The sequence below is a fragment of the Sturnira hondurensis genome, unplaced genomic scaffold (assembly GCF_014824575.4).
Source record: "Sturnira hondurensis isolate 20B ecotype Veracruz unplaced genomic scaffold, ASM1482457v3 Scaffold0014384, whole genome shotgun sequence".
In the NCBI taxonomy this organism is placed as follows: domain Eukaryota; kingdom Metazoa; phylum Chordata; class Mammalia; order Chiroptera; family Phyllostomidae; genus Sturnira; species Sturnira hondurensis.
This window is the reverse complement of record NW_028087015.1, coordinates 8,433,203-8,448,833: the sequence shown is the minus strand read 5'-3', so window position 1 is coordinate 8,448,833 and position 15,631 is coordinate 8,433,203. Positions and strand designations below refer to the sequence as shown.

At 54.4% G+C, this 15,631-nt stretch overlaps 1 protein-coding gene across 2 annotated transcripts in view; it reads left to right on the top strand.

Moving 5' to 3' along the window:
- Nucleotides 1–1,497: 1,497 nt before the first annotated feature.
- SLC9A3 (solute carrier family 9 member A3) overlaps nt 1,498–15,631 on the top strand; it is a 49,692-nt gene continuing 35,558 nt past the window's right edge. For both annotated transcript variants that reach the window (XM_037062925.1, XM_037062927.1), the window contains exon 1: nt 1,498–1,877. In XM_037062925.1, the coding sequence (XP_036918820.1) occupies nt 1,661–1,877 (217 nt within the window). In that variant the 5' untranslated portion in view covers nt 1,498–1,660. The remainder of the gene's footprint in view (nt 1,878–15,631) is intronic.

The window sequence follows — 15,631 nt, the reverse complement described above, 5'->3', positions numbered from 1 at the left end:
TGTCCATTCATCTGACCAATGTCTCCTGAATGCTCCTGTGTGCCAGGCACTGGTTCACACACTAGGGATGCAGCTGTGAGCTTGGAGGGCTTCGTGAAGCCCTTCTCTCAGGTAACAGATGTTCCCGTGGAGAGGGCAGACAGTCAACAGGCAAATGGAGCAGACAGCATGTTGAAAGCCCAGCAGGCATGGAGAAACACAAGTTGGGGAGGGGGCAAGGGAGCTGAGAGATCAAGGGATGAAACAAAGAGGTGACATTGGAGCAAGACGTTACAGAGCCAAGGGAGCTCGGGTCCCAATAGAGGGGGAACATCTGTCAGGAGGAGGCTCAGAGGAAGTCAGGGAGGGGCCTGAGTCTTGAGAGTTCCTCTGAGTTGAAGGGTCCAATGGGGGGGGGGGTGCGGCTAGACCAGGCATCTGCCTTTGCAGCAGCCAGTGGTGGCCAGGGTTGCTGAGCAGTGGTTGGTTCCCTTTGTCTTTTGCAATTAGAACAGACAGGTTTTCTGAGATGGAAACAGTGTGAGCCTAAGGAGAAGTCAGGTATGCATCCCAGGTCTGGGGGTGAACAGAAGGCAGGGCTGCCCCTGCTGATGTTGCAGGGTGGGTTTGGGGAGGAAATGTGAGGCGCGTTGGCATCTGGGAATCTGAGATGCCCAGGTGAGCCATCTGCAGACACTGCAGACCCCAGGGGCAGCAGAGCTGTCCATCCCAAATCAATCTGAAGCCCACCTTAAGGTAAAAAACGGCATTTCTGGTCTGATTCTAGAGGTCTGAGCAGGGCCACTGGGCTCTGAGGTGGGGGCGGTGGGCCCCCTCACAGAAGCTATCTTTCACACAGGAACAGGGGGCACGCGTGGGGAAGGGCAGCGACTTGGATTCTGCACTGCTGGAGGTTGGGGAGGAGGAGGCCCTGGTTTTCTGACAAGTTGTTGGATCCTGCTATGAAATACAGGTTCATATGGAAGATAGCAAGAGGCTGGCGGCCTGGCGCTCGAGGCCCTAGTGGGGTCTAACAGCCTCGGGACCTGCGTTTGTGGAGGAGTTGCTTTCGACCAGTGTGCCCACGGAGGCCTCAGGCAACTCGGGAGCTGAACTAACGCCAAGGAGTGCCAGAGGCCCGGAGCACCCGTCACCTGGCAGCCACGCCCATAGGGACCCCTAGCCCCCAGCTCTGCTCTCCGTCCCCAAGGGAGGCGGTCCCCCATCGCCCTGCCACCTCACGGACCTCCCCGCCTGCACCTTGCAGCCTCGGGCTCCAGGAGAGGGCGGGAGTGGGTAGCACTCGGAGCGCAGAGTGTACAGGCTACTGAGGGAGGGGGACAAAGGGGACCCGTACGTGGGGGAGGGAAGGTGAGGTCAAGAAGCTGGTTTGGCCCGAGGTGGGCGTGCCGAGAACTCGGGGCTGTGTCTGCGTTTGCAAGTGCGAGGCGGGGGCGAAAACGCCCCGCCCCAGAGCGGGAGGGGGCCGCGGGATTAAAGGCCACCCCGGCGGGCGGGGACCAGGACAACCGCCCGCACCCGGAGCGCTCCAGACTCCGCACCACCCCTCGCGAGTCCCGCCGGCTGGCGCGTCCAGCAGCCGCGGCGCAGCTCGTCCAGCAGAGCGCAGCCAGATTCACACGACATGAGCGTCTGGACGGGGCACTGAGCGGTGGCTACGATGTCGCGGCGCGGGGCCCTTGGCCCGGGTAGGAGGCTTCTGCTGGTGCTGCTGCTGGCGCTGGGCGAGCTGCCACTGGCGCGGAGCGTCGCAGAGGAGCCTGTTGTCGAACACGACGAAAGCCAGGGCTTCCAGGTGGTCACCTTCAAATGGCACCACGTCCAGGACCCGTACATCATCGCTCTTTGGATCCTCGTGGCCAGCGTGGCCAAGATCGGTAAGCGACCTAGAGTTGGGAGAGTCGCGGGCTTCTCCGCGACTTTCCCTCCACCGACCCCGCCTGGGCTCCAGGGAACAGAGCTAGGCCCTCGTCTTCCTTCGGGACTGTGCCGGGTCCACGATCTTCCTTGTGGAAGGGGCGCGTCTAACCTCAGTTGTCCCGCGGTCGGGTCCGAGAGCACCGCGCCGGGCCCGGGGAAGTCAGACTTTGGGTCAGGCAGAGCGAGGCTCAGGGGCGGCGAGCCCGGCCGGGCCGGGCGCAGCACTGCGGGTCCCGGAGAGTCGCCGGGTCTTGCCGGGCGGGTGCAGTCTGGGAAGCCTGCGCGCTGCGGCCTCCGCGGCCCCGCGTTCAAGCTCCAGTCGGCACACTCAGGGCTGCGGACAGTGCGCCGCTTCTCTCCGGGGCTCCTGGGCCGGGTTTTCTGTCTGTCGGGCTCGTGGGGCTTTTTAATTCGCCGAGAGAGGGAATGTCCTGGCTATCAAGCACTGAAGGGGTACTTTATTCCAGAGCAGAAGGGGAAACTATGCCACTCAAAATTAAACCCAGTAAAATCCTATTTATAGGAGCGATTTTTCCACTGAGAGTGTTTCTCTTTTAAACTCCCGACTGTTAAGATTTCTCTTCTTTTAACTTGCTCCAGTGAGCTAGCAAAGTGGGGATTGCTGTAACTCCCGGCAAGGTGATGGGAAGGTCAGCTTCCCTAAGAGCTTAGAAGGACTGGATTTCTGAGTGTTGGTCAACGCCAAGGAGGGTCTTACTTGAGAGGGTGGAGATGTAAGGGCATTTGTAACTTACTAGGGGGAGCCTGAGGGAGGGCCCACTGAGAGGGAGGGCCCACTGAGAGGGAGGGCCCATTGAGAAGGAGGTCTGAGGACCACCCCGCCTCAAGACGCGGGGGGGGGGGGGGCGGGGACGGGGGCGGTGGGTGGTAAGGACGGATCACCAATGGTTTTGGAATGGGGAAGGGCAAGGCAGAGAGAAGAGGGCCCCTTCTGGGGTTTGGGGGGGCACTGACATCCTCGTCTCTGCAGGACTGGAAGGACAGATTTGGGGCAAGACCTTAGGGGACTTTGGACCTGCGGTTTGGGGGTACCTGGCTGCTGGTTGCAGCTTGTTTTCCTTTCCCTTCACTTTGTGCCAATGGCCTCCTCGAAATCCTCCTTTCTTTTTCTTAGGAGGTGTCTGGATCCCTCTGCCTCCTCCCTCCTTTTTCCTGGTTTGTGTGTAGCCCCTTGCCCTGCCTGCATGGTCACCGTTCTTACTTTGTCCCCCAGAGGGCTTTCTGGTGGCGGTTGTGATGTCAGGAGAGAAATGTGAGCACCAAGCTCACAGGTCTCCTGTGCTGTGTCTCTGCCAGATGCCTCTGCCTCGGGGAGACCACTGACACTGGCCACGTCCAATGTGACATTTACTGGGCAGGTCCAGCCTCAGCCTGGGGCTCTGGGTGAACCTTGCCTTGCCGCTCACACTGCTCACCCAAGAACTGATCTTTTTGGGGGGGCAGAGTGGCAGGGTGAGGGGGGCTGTGCCTCTGCTTCCCTCCTTTATGTAACTCCCGTAAGGATGATGACACGCGCAGGGTGGGCCCAAGACAGTCTGGGAGGTGCAGCATCTCTGTTGTGTAATCAAACGTGCACTTTCTGGTGTCTGCACAGGTGTGGAGGCTGGCGTGTGAAAGTGACAGCCATCGGAGCACCAGCCAGTCAGCCCTGAGTGGGGGTGGGGGCGCTGGGAGGTCAGCGCCCACCCAAGTGTTTGCCTGGCCCAGATTTTGTTACTCACCCAGGAAGAGCCACGTCCTGCAGGTCTCTGAGGACTTGAACTGTCCAAAGAGGGCCTTCTCCAGGGTGGGGGTCACCCACTCCGGCAGCTCCAGCTCTGTCTTGTGGGCAGGGCAGAATGCGCTTTCCTGCCAGCTCTCACCATTTAAAAAGGCTCACCTTAACATCACCACACCCCATATGTTGTAATCCCTGGAAGCTGAGGGTGGGGGCTGTCTGGACAATGAAGACCCAGGGGGCTGACCAAGGTCTCCTGGAGTGCCCTTTGGCCCTGGGCCAAGCCTTGTGGCGTCCCAAACCCACATAGTTCTGTATTTGGAGGCTCCCACTATGACAGCACCGGGGCCTCGCCTGTGAATAGGCCGTACTGCAGGGACACTTAGTCTCCCCATCTTAAAAAGTAAGCTGGGACTCTATGCATGCCTACTCCTCTCCTAGGCTTGCTCACTCCCTGTCCCTCCTTGTGTTCCCCCATAACCCTGTCCCCTGGAATCCCCTGCACTGACCCTGCCCAAGTCTTGTCTTCATGGCAGAGCATGAGCCTCACGTGACCCCACCTCTTTTCCTAGCCCTCTGGAGTGCCCCCTTACTGCCTTGTCCTGTCTCCATCATTTCAGACTGCTTCTTGCTCATCCACCTTGGGGCCCTGCTCCTGGGCCTGGGCCCGGGCCTGAGGCCTCTCCTAAGTCCACCCTCCATGCACCATCCTACAACCCAGCACCTCCAGGTACCAGGTGCCTGGGGTTCCCTGAAAGTGTGGCTGGTCATTAGGCATCTCTACACAGACATCTCCCACACCTCAGATGGACCCCCGGCTCCACCACTCCCCAGGCCCCCAGTCTCACCGCCAAAGCTTAGCAAACAAGCTGGACCCACTGCTCACACTTAGCCCCATAAACCTGGAATCACCTCGAGCCAGTCACCCCATCCCAGTGGTCCAGACTCACTCCAATCTGGATCCCACCATGCTCTGCCCCTCCAAGGCTCATGTGTCGCCCCTCAGAATCCACTGTGCTCTCTGCAGTGAAAAGCAGAGCTCTGATCTGGCTTCTGCTGGACTAAGCCAGTAGCTCCCCACAGCCCAGCCCACCTCCCTGTTCAGCCCTCTGCATGCAGTTTCCCCTGGCCTCTGAGAACTCTGGACTTACACTTAGGTCCTGGCTTACGGACCAGGCCCCCTCAGATGACTCCTGCCTGTGAAGCCAACCCCGGCTCCTATACTGAAACCCCTAAGAGCACTCATGCCCACACCGTGACCTCACTGGGCCTGGAGGCCGTGTGGCCGAGGGTCCAGCCTGTGCACAGATGAGGGATGTGTTTGGATCATGGTACACTTCCTCCCGCCCCACAGTCCAGGGTTCACACTTGTTAAGCTACTTGGCCCCTTTCATCGTTTAAAATGGTCAGGGATCATCCAAACTATTTGAGTCTCAAGTTACAGAACAGAAGAGTTGGATTGATAGTGATTTCCAAGCATTTCTTGAGCCTCTCACACACAGTTCTAAGTTCTTAGTCGCATATGTACCTCGTGTGGCAGAGGTCAGATCTCTTCCAGCCCTTTGTAACTTTGTTGGGGAAATAAGGTGTTGGGGACCCTGAGACACAGGCCATACATTTGTGTACATATTTTAAGGCAACTTCTCTACTTAGTAGCTGGGTACAGACAGCAGTGGAGAGTAGGATCACAGCACTGTCTCGGGGGCCCGGGACTAGGTGCTGACTTGGCAAGGTAAGGAGCAGGTGTGACGGCTGTGCCCACAAATGGCTGAGACCTCGTGTCTGCCAGCTCCCCCCATGTGTGCATCTGGGCCTGTGAGTGCATCTTTAGGAAACTCAGGGAGGAAGGGGGCCACTCAGGCCAGGGACCTGTTCGGAGCTCAGGGTCAGGTGAAGAACGAGGTGGAGGGTCCTTGTGCAGTGGGATGGCATCTGCCCCCGGTCAGGGTGGGGGTTTCTTCTGGACCAGCCTGGAGCCCTGGACACATGCTTCCTTGGGGAGTCCCGAGTCTGCCGCCGCCCCTATCAGGGTCACTTTGGACCTTGCACCAGGCCAGGCTTTCTCTCACTAATAGTGCTCTCAGTCCTTGGCCCACCCTGACTGTGTGACTTCTGTCTAGACCCCCTGCCTAATGGTGGATTTCTCAGAGGTCCAGCTGCCCTGAACCATATTCCAGGGCTGTTACTGCCTGGGGTTAATTTCACATGCTCTGGTTTTAGACCAGGAGCCCCTGCCTCCTGTCCCGCTCTTTCCCGTGGGCTCCCAGCACCCTCCACCATGCTCCCCTCCTTGCACCTGCTGGATTTCCCACTCTCCCCTCAAGGGAACACATGAGAGGGTCTGAAGGACAAGGATGGCCCAGAAGGGCAGAGTGGCCAGCAAGAGTTCCCAGTGGACCCTGCCCTCCCAAGAGTAGAAACAGCTAGTGGGCCCTTGCAGACCCCAGTCCCAGCAGGACAGGAGTCTATGGCCTGAAGTGAGGACCCATCATCCAAGGCCTGGGAACAAGGACTTTCCCAAGGGTTTCTAGGAAGGAGGGTTCTATGCTGAGGGTGTAAAGTCTCTCTCTCTCTCTCTCTCTTTTTTAGGAACTGCCTATGGGAGAATTAGCCCCGCTGTAAAACAATTCCGGGGCATTTGGAACTAAGATATTTCACTGAACTATTCTGAGGAAGGGGTCAAAGGTTGGGAAGCGCAATCGCATCCAGGCCTGCCTGCTCCGTAGAGGGGACTCCCTAGGGGGCCTGCCACCTGGGCCAGCTTCCCCTGAGCCCAGGAGAGAATCACCACCTGCTCCCAGGACTCCAGGTCCCTCCGGAGTCTGGCCCCGGGCCAGCCTTACCATGCACAGACTCTTTGAATGCAGGAGTTGGCGGAGACTTACCTCTGCACTCTCTAATCTGACCCTTCATCAGCCTCACATTTTATTTACTCACAGACATGTCAGCTCCACTCCCACCCCCAGCTCTGGTCCCTCCAGGAAGGTTCCACTCTGTCCCAGTAGGACACAGGTGGGCTTTTCCTGCCACAAGGACTGGGCCCTCTGCCACATGCTGTCCAGGAGCCAGGGAGTGTTTTAAAGTTGGGATTTCCACCCACACATCCTCTCCCCGGTGTCTTCTCACTCTCTTTCAGCCACGAGTTTTACTGGAAGCTGTGCACCCGAAGAGGGTGGGTGCTCCATGTTTGATGAAGAAGGCCAGCCAATGTCAGGGCCAGCCAAGGGCAGGGCCAGCTCTTCTCAGCTTCTCCACCTGCCCTCCCCTGGCAGGTGCTCTGAGTTTCTCTCAGAGAAGGGGCTTCTCTGGTTCTGTCCCTGCTGAGGTACTAGAATAGGCCTGCTTCCAGGAGCACGCTGCCCATGGCTCCGAGTGTGACAGCGGGCAGCTCTCTGGTGTTGGGCCTCGGACACCAAGCCTTGGTGTGCTGGATCTCAGGTGTTAGGGCACCAGGTCTCAGGGACCATATCTTGGGGTGCCAGGTCTTGGGGTGCCAGGTGTTGTGCAAGGGGGTCTAAGCAGAGTCCACTTCCCCACTCCTCAGCACTAGAGCCCAGAGTGGGTGGTTTCCTGCCTGAGCCATGCTGGGCACAGTGGGGTCCCTGTTCTTTGCAAAAGCTTCTAGGAGGCTGGGGGCTTTCCTAACATGGGCGTCTGAGCTGTCTGAGGTTTGCTTAATGGGGGCAAGGCTCCACCCACGTCTGTGCCTTGTTCACATCCTTCCCCCACCCTCTGACCTCCAGCCCTTCTTCCTGACTTCAGGCACTTATTTTCAGCCCTTCTCTGTCTCTTCAGATCTCTGTCTTCCATTTTCTCCCATCTCTGTTCAGGGTTGGGGAGAGCAATTCTGGTGAGTCCAGATGCCTGCACCCCACCCAGCCCTGCCTGCAGAGCCCATCAAACTGGGAGGGTGGTGCGCTCAGGGGCACGTGGGCTGCTCTGCTGTGGCCCTGCTCTGCCGTGCTTTCCCTTGGCTTCACCTGAAGCCCAGACTCCACACCCCTACACACATACACAACCCCACCCCTGTCGGGCAGGTCGCCTGGGCCAGGGCGCTGAGCCCCACCTACCTGGGATCTCTCTTGCCACACCTCTTCTGAGCTCAGAACCATCCAGTCCCTCAACCCCCAGTTCCCGAGGATGCCTCCACTACCAAGTCAGTGCTGAAAAGGCAGGGACTGTCTTTCTGGTCCTGCTGTGTCCCCAAAGACCGGAGCCCTACTTGCCCCCAGCAATGCTCCTGCAAGGGTGATGGATAGATGGATGGATGAATGAATGAATGAATGAATGAGTGAATGAATGAACATATTGATGACTGTCAGCTTCTCACCTGTCTGTAAGCTTCCTGCAGACCGTCTAGATGCTGGACCTGGGAAGCAGCTTCCTAAGTTCCTCAGCCAATTTTTTCCCCCAAACTGCCACCCTGCGTCTGGTGAGCTGAATGGCACACCCTATGACGACACCTTCCAGGCGAGCAGACTGTCAACAAGCAGCGCCAGCATTAGCTCAGAGTACTGTGGGCATGTTAGGGCTCAGGGCGGGGAACACCATCACCACACACAGAGCTCACCTGGGTGGGCCGGGTCCCCAGGAGAGAGCAGGCCCCTCCATGCAAATCTAGAGTGCCCTCCACCACAATCTGAAGTCTGCGGTCCTGTTCTCCCCACATCCAACCCTGTAAAACAAGACAGAATGAATCTGCTGGGTGCTGACATGCTGGCTTCCAGAGACACAGATGCCTGCATAGTTCCTGGCTCATGTACTGCCATGGGATGGAGTCTGGGTCCCAGGCAGGTCAACGGCCTCAGCGCAGTGATGACTCTTTAGGCCTTGAACGGGTTGATTTGATCTTCTCGCAGCCACAGTTCTGGGTGCTGAGTGAGCTCTCACCAGTGTGATATTCATTTAACAAATGTCTTGTGCCTGGCACAGCTGTGGGTCAGGAGGAGGCAGCTTCCTACAAAACACCCAAACCTCCAAGGGTAGCATTCCTGTGTGGGGACAGACAGACACGGCTATGTCATGGAATAATGGCATTAAGTACAATAGTGAACACATGACTGGGGTAGTGAGCCAGTGGGTGAGGGGGAAAAGCATTATCAGGGGTGGAACAGCCGGTGCAAAGCGTTGCAATGGGCATGTGTGGATGTGTCTGAGGGTCAGCTGGGGGAGCCAGCAGGGAGGACTGGGAAGTGAGGTCAGAGGGGCCTGGGAAGTGGGGCCATGAGGGCTTCTGAACCGAGGTGGACTGGACCCCACTGGGAGGAACGTGATGCCAGGGGCTAAGAGGGTTACTCAGACCCATCACGCTATAAGCTGAGCTGCCCCAGGGTGATTTGTAATGTGGCAAAACCCCTCTCATTTGGAAGAGTGTTCCCAATAAATGTTCAGAATGTAGAAATCAGAAAACCAGTGCATATGTGCACCAGGGTCTGGTCAGGGGTGCAGGCACCTTCCTCTGGAGCTGCTGACAGCCCTGGTGAAACGAAGCCTCTGAGAGTTTCAGGGCCTGCCAGGCTGTTGCTTTGGCCTCTATGCCTCCAGCGTCCCAGGAGGGCCCAGGCCTGGGAGGTAGGGAGGGCATATGGTGCCCGGCTCTGTCGGACCTGAACCGTGCGCAGGAGTGGCATCTACAAACGATGACCACCGGCAGCACCAGGGCTGCCACCAAACCCTGGGCAGCACCTGAGCAGGGTAAGCGCTAACGTGGCTGTTCTTCAGGCCATGCAAGGCGTCTGAGCTGGGCCCGGGGTCCTTCCTGGGAGCTGGCTGTGACTCAAGTTCTCATCTATAACCCAAGTGTCATTCAGTTCTAGAAAGGGGTGAGAGCCCCTTGGTTTACTGGGTGAGGGCTCAGAGTCCAGGCAGAAGGATCAGGTGCAGGTGGTGGCCAGGTACAGGCTTCCCTTTTGGAGGGCAATTGAGACAGGCCTCAGAAGAAGACAGAGGGCTGGGCTGAGTGAGAGAGGCTGAGGGGAGAATGGTCAGGCAGATGCATTAGCCCAGGGGGCCCCAGTGGGAGGGTCCGAGGGCCACTTAGAGCTATTTGGGCTGCAGTGGTGGGTAGTTAGTTCCTGAGGGTGAAGATGGGGGACAGAAATGAGGTGGGGTTGGGCCAAGCTGTCTCCTAAGCATCTCCCCTCCATGCCTTCATAGAACCCTTTGCTTGCTTCAGACACAGATACGGCCCCTGTAGACAGACCAGTGTCAGCTCTGGGAAGGTGTCCCATGAACCACCCTCGCCCCAACCTCCAGCCTCTGGGGGCAGAGGTAGGCCAGCTCTTTTCAGGGCCAAACCCTTGCTCAGGGAGAAGGAACAGAGCTACTGGGGGAGGGCCAGACTGTTTCTTTCCTCCCATGAATTCACCACCTGCGGAGCTGTTATGCCAAAGTCCAACCAGGTTTGAGTTCTCAGCCTGAAAAAGGTTTCTTGCAAAGGCAGGATAGGAAAGCTGGAAATGCCTGTTTCTGACAGCTTTGGGAACAAGGCAAAGGGGAAAACCACCAGCTCATGGGACTTTGTTTCTTCCTGGGTTCAGCTAGCCCTCGTTTGGGGTGCAATAAGCGCAGTGCTGTCCCCTCCCCCTGGTGCTTTCCCTGAGAACTTGGCTCCATGTGCTGGGCACTCAGCACAGCTCACCCTTCCCCCCTTCATTTGCCAGCCAGATGTGGACATGAGCGGGGCAGGGCCACCAGGCAGGCCCACATCCGAGTTTCTATGTGCATGCCCATGTGTGGTTGTGTGTGTATGCACACGTACATGTGTGCGCTGGTTCCCGTGGGGTTGGGGATTTCAGCTTATTTCCCATGTGGCCATGGATGCTGGGCCTGGGTTTTGATTCCCGCTCTGTCACTCCCTAGGGTCATCGGGCCTGTCAATGAATGACCTCTATGGTACTCCCTACCAGGGGTCAGTAAGGAGTGGGTGGAATTCGGGCCAGGACAGACCATAGTAAACACTGAGGCGATATCCATCTAATATCGAGTTATTGCTACCCGCCCACATTTCATGGAGTGTTGACATGGTGGCTGTTGAACCCTGGACACAGGGTCACTGAGGAGGCTCACTGGACCCACCCCACTGGGATGAGCTGGGCTCCCAGGGGAATGGGCTAGGGAAGAACCTGGGGGTGCAGGAAGAGGCTAAAGCCACTCTGGCTGCACCAGTTGGACGCTTGGCCCACTGAAACTGTGTTGTGGGGTCCCAGAGGCTTTTTCAGCTTGAGATGTCATGAGGCACCTCCAGGGCAGGGTCGCGGAGCAGGCCTGGAAACAGGCATATTCAACACCAGTGCACCAGAGGGGCCTCAGTCTCCTGCTACTTCCCAAAGGCCAACTCAGAGGCCAGACTCCCTACAGGCAGATGTCACCCCTGTGGCGGTGACAGCAGTAACTCGGTAACCGAGTAGAATGTACATTTTGGGGACTTGGGGCCTGATAGGAGTGCGTCTGGAGCAGCACCCCTGTGTCCTGCACTGGACACTCTGGCAAGTGCAGGAGAGACACACGTGGCCCCAGGGACAGGATGGGCTCTTCAGACCAGAGAAGCCACTCTAACTCCCTTACTGGCAACTCAGAGTCAGGAAGCCCCCAACCCCCAGCCAGGTGCTACAGGCCCCTCCTCCCATCCCTCCTTGGTGCAGGGGATTTGTCCCCACACTCACACTCCCTTGAGAACCCGCTGGGCTGCCCATGTGGGTGCACCTCTAGCGGGCTTTCCATTTATATGTCTGGTTTGCTCACAATCTGAAAATGTGTTTGGGTGTTAATGAGCTGAATGCAAACGCACCGCCAATAAACAGTGTGCCTCCCTGAACCAATGCTAGCATCTTGCTAAGTGTGTGGCGTGCCATCTGTAATCCCGAATTGTGCTTGTGGACCGTGGCTAATACAGAGCTGAGTAGAATTTCTCGGGTAGACCTGATGTGGCACAGTTGTGTTGGCTCCCAGGAGAGGATCTGGAAGGATGCTGGCAGCCTGGAAGCTCTGCCCTTGGCAGAGGCCTGTCCCCTGGCCCACGTCTGCAGTGGCCACTAACAGGGGACAGGTGCTGGGGCCAGGCAGCCCTTGAGTTGAATGGGTCCATCACACAAGCCCCGCCACCTGGAAGAATCTGAGGTGCCCTGTTGGGCTGTTTTCAGCTTAAATCTATGCTCACTGGCCTCAGTGCCTGACTGTGGGAATTTAAACAGGACACTATGCCCAGGAAGAAGTTTCTGCTTTGTATTGTGCTCCTTGGGGTAGACCCTGTGCCTCCATCAAGGGGAGCAGGGGAGGGTCTGTGCTCCTTGGGCAGCCTGGCCTCAAGCCTACCCTCCTGCCATGAGAGCCAACGGATGACTCTTGGCTGCGCCCAGGAAGGACTCTGCTGCTGGCTGTGGTGAAGGTGTATGCATGGCGTGGTAGTCGTGTGCATGCTGTGGTGGGCACATGTGTAGGAGGGGGTGTGCATGCCATGGTGGGGCCACGTGGGGTGGAAGATCCCTTCTTCCTGATGCCCCAGCCAAAAAACTAAAATTAAAAATAAATGACAACCTTTCCCTTTGACTTTCTTCAGGCTTGGGAAGAAGCACTCAATGTACATGCCTTCCAGGAACCTGATTTTCCCCTTTCCAACAGCCCAGAAAGGTTTAGGAGACCATCATTTGACAATAAGGAAACCATGTTGGAAAGAGATGAAATACTGATAACTTGTAGTAAGTGGCAAGACGGGTCCCTCCCACAGAAAGGTGTCCAACGTGCAGGAATGTGACTCCAACCCCAGTGCCCCCACCCTCGCCATAGGTACAGCTCCTCGAGGGCCCCTGCAGCTGGAGGTGGGTCTGCCCTTGGCCCCTTGCTCTTCTGCATTTGCAGCAAACAAGTGGGATATGGGGACATGAAAGCTGACTCAGTGAGGGTGTCTTGGCTCTGCATTTGCCTCCAAGAGCTTTTGCTTGTATTTGTTTTTGCTGAGCTTTCTAGAAACTAGGAGCCTGTGCAGGCCTTCTGGGCTGGTGGTGTCTCATGGTCCTCCCACTCCGGGAGCCCTTTGTCCTCTGGCTGTGTTGCATCAGTATCAAAAATCAATAGTTCCACTTCTTTCTGCTGCTCTGTGGCCTGTGACAAAGTCCTGGTTTTGAGGAGCAGTACTCCGAACACCCTGATAGTGGCAACTGTGGGGACACAGTGGCCACATGAACAAACAACCTTGTTGATGGTAATGTGGGACGTCACCCACACATTGGGTCTGTGGGAATATTTCCTCAATGGCCTTGCTGGGACTTTTTACATGAAGCTGCAAACGTTCATGAGATCCAAACTCACTCCCCTTCGGAGTATCTGTTTGCCAAATTCTTTTAGCCTTTTCCGTGAAGTGTCTGCATCTTTGCTTCAGGGGGCTTTGCAATGAATTTCACGGTGACAGTCAATCTCCAGACCTCCAGACAACCACAATGCCACCCGAGGGTGAGATTTTTCTCCTCTCACAATGGCTTCCCAGGCTGTAATGAACCTTTTATGTTCTTGAAACTGTAGAACAACAACCCTCTGATTTGCCCAGCCGGCCAGCCTTCAGCTTTCTCATTCTGGCCTGGGGTTGGGGGTGCCACATGGGCCCTTTCTCCACCTGTGCATCTTCTCCATCTGGGGAACTGTGTGGTGCTGGCCAACCTGTGTGTGACTCTGATGTGACACCCTCACTTCTTACCTGTCTTCCCTGTTTTTGCTGGTGTGCCTGTCACACTGGGGTACAATGTGTCATTCGTTTAACAATCTCTCAGTGACCTGGTCACCAGCTACCTACCAAAGTCATACCCCATGTGTCATTCAGTCTTCTGTTTGATTGGTGGGTAGACTCTGCTGTCCCTCTTGTGAGGTGCTGGTGGGCCCCCCACCTCCCCCCCAGCTCATCCCCAACTCCACATTCAGGCCCCTCGTTCTCTCCCACCCAAATTTACCTGCCCTGGACCTTCAGCTTACCTCACACCTGTTCCAGCTTCATTTGAAGATAGATCGGTAGAAACCGATCATTCAATCCGAAGAATTTCTCTAATCTGTAAATCTGTATATTTCACTAAATTGGGGGCATTCGGCCATTATTTCTTTGGATGTTTTTTCTATGCCATTCTTTCTCTCCCGTCCTTTGGGACTCCATTACTTGTAGATGGACATTTGGTATTGTCCCCAAGGCCACTGAGGTGCTTCATTTTGTCATCTTCCTTCTCTTGATTCTTCAGATTGGATAATTCCTATTAATTGATCTTCAAGTCCACCACCCCTCCTGTCACCTCTGTCTGCTGTGAAATAAGCCTATGTGTTGGATTTCTTTCATTCAGATACTGAATTCTTCAATTCTAGAACTTCCATTTGGTTCTTTTAGCTATCTTCTGTTTCAGGGGTCAGCTGCCTACAACCCCTGAGTGGGTCCCCTGTTTTTGTAAGTGATGTTGGAACACAGGCTGTGCCCATTCAATATGTATTATGGCTGTTTTTGTGCTAAATAGCAGAGCCAGGTAGTTGCAAAACAGACTGTATAACCCGCAAGCCTAAATGATTCACCATCTGGTGGGGTTTTTTGTTTTTGTTTTTTGCCTTTTATTTCATCTATCCCCCTTTCCCCAGCCCCTTCGGTAAGTCTCAGCTTGTTTGCTCCACCAGTAGGTCTGTTTCTGTCTTGTTTTGTTTATTCATTTGTTTTGTCTTTTTTTCAGATCCACATGTAGTGAAACTGTATGGCATTTGTCTTTCTCTGAATGATTACTTCATTTAGCACAATACCATCTAGATTTATCCAGGTTATGGCCAATGGCAAGATTTCACCCTTTGTGTAGTTGACTAGTATCCCATTGTATATACACACCCCATCTTCTTTATCCACTTATCTATTGATGGCCATCTGGGTTGCTTTTGTTATCTTGGCTATCTGGGTTGCTTTTGTTATCTCATGGGTGCATATATTTTTTCCAATTAGTGTTTTTGTTTTCTTCAGATGAATACTTAGAAGTGGAATCACTGGATCATATGGCAGATTTTTAATATTTTTTTAGGTTTTTAAATTTTTTTTGAGGAATCTCCATACTATTTCCCACAGTGGCTACACAGTCTGCATCCTCACCAGCAGTGCATGAGGGTTCCGTTTTCTCCACATCCTCACCAACACTTGTTTGTTGATTTATTGATGATAGCCATTTTGACTGATATAAGGTTCACTATGGTTTTAATTTGTATTTCTCTGATGATTAGTGATGCTGAGCATTTTTTCATGTTATTGGCCATCTGTATGTCTTCTTTGGAGAAGTGTCTTCAGGTTCTCTGCCCATTTTTTAAAGTGGACTTTTTTTGGTGTTAAGTTGTATGAGTTCCTCATATATTTTGGATAGTAACCCTTTATTGAATGTATCATTGGCGAATGATATCTTCTCACATCTGGTAGGTTGCATTTTCATTTTATTGAATTTTTTTTTTTTTGCTGTGCAGAAATCTTTAGTTTCATGAAGTCTCATTTTTAAAACTTTTTCTTTTGTTTCCCTTGCCTGAAGAGGTATATCCAAAAAAATACTGCTAAGAGAGATGTTCAAGAGTTTATTGCCTATGTTTTCTTCTAGCAGTTTTATGGTTCTAAGACTTTTAAGGTCTTGCATTTAAATTTTTAATCTATTTTGAGTAAGAACATGGTTCGATTTCATTTTTTTGCATGTATCTGTCCAGTTTTCCCAAAACCACTTATTGAAGAGACTGTGTTTACTCCATTGTATTTCCTTGCCTACTTTGTCATAGATTAATTAACCATATAAGTGAGGATTTATTTCTGGGCTCTCATTTCTATTCCATTGATCTGTATATATGTTTTTATGCCAGTACCACACTGCTTTAACTATTGTACACCTGTCAAACAGTTTGAAATCTGGGAGCTTGGTACCTCCCACTTTGTTCTTCTTCAATTTTCTTTGGCTATGCGGGGTCTTTTGTGATTTAATATAATTTTTAGGATTA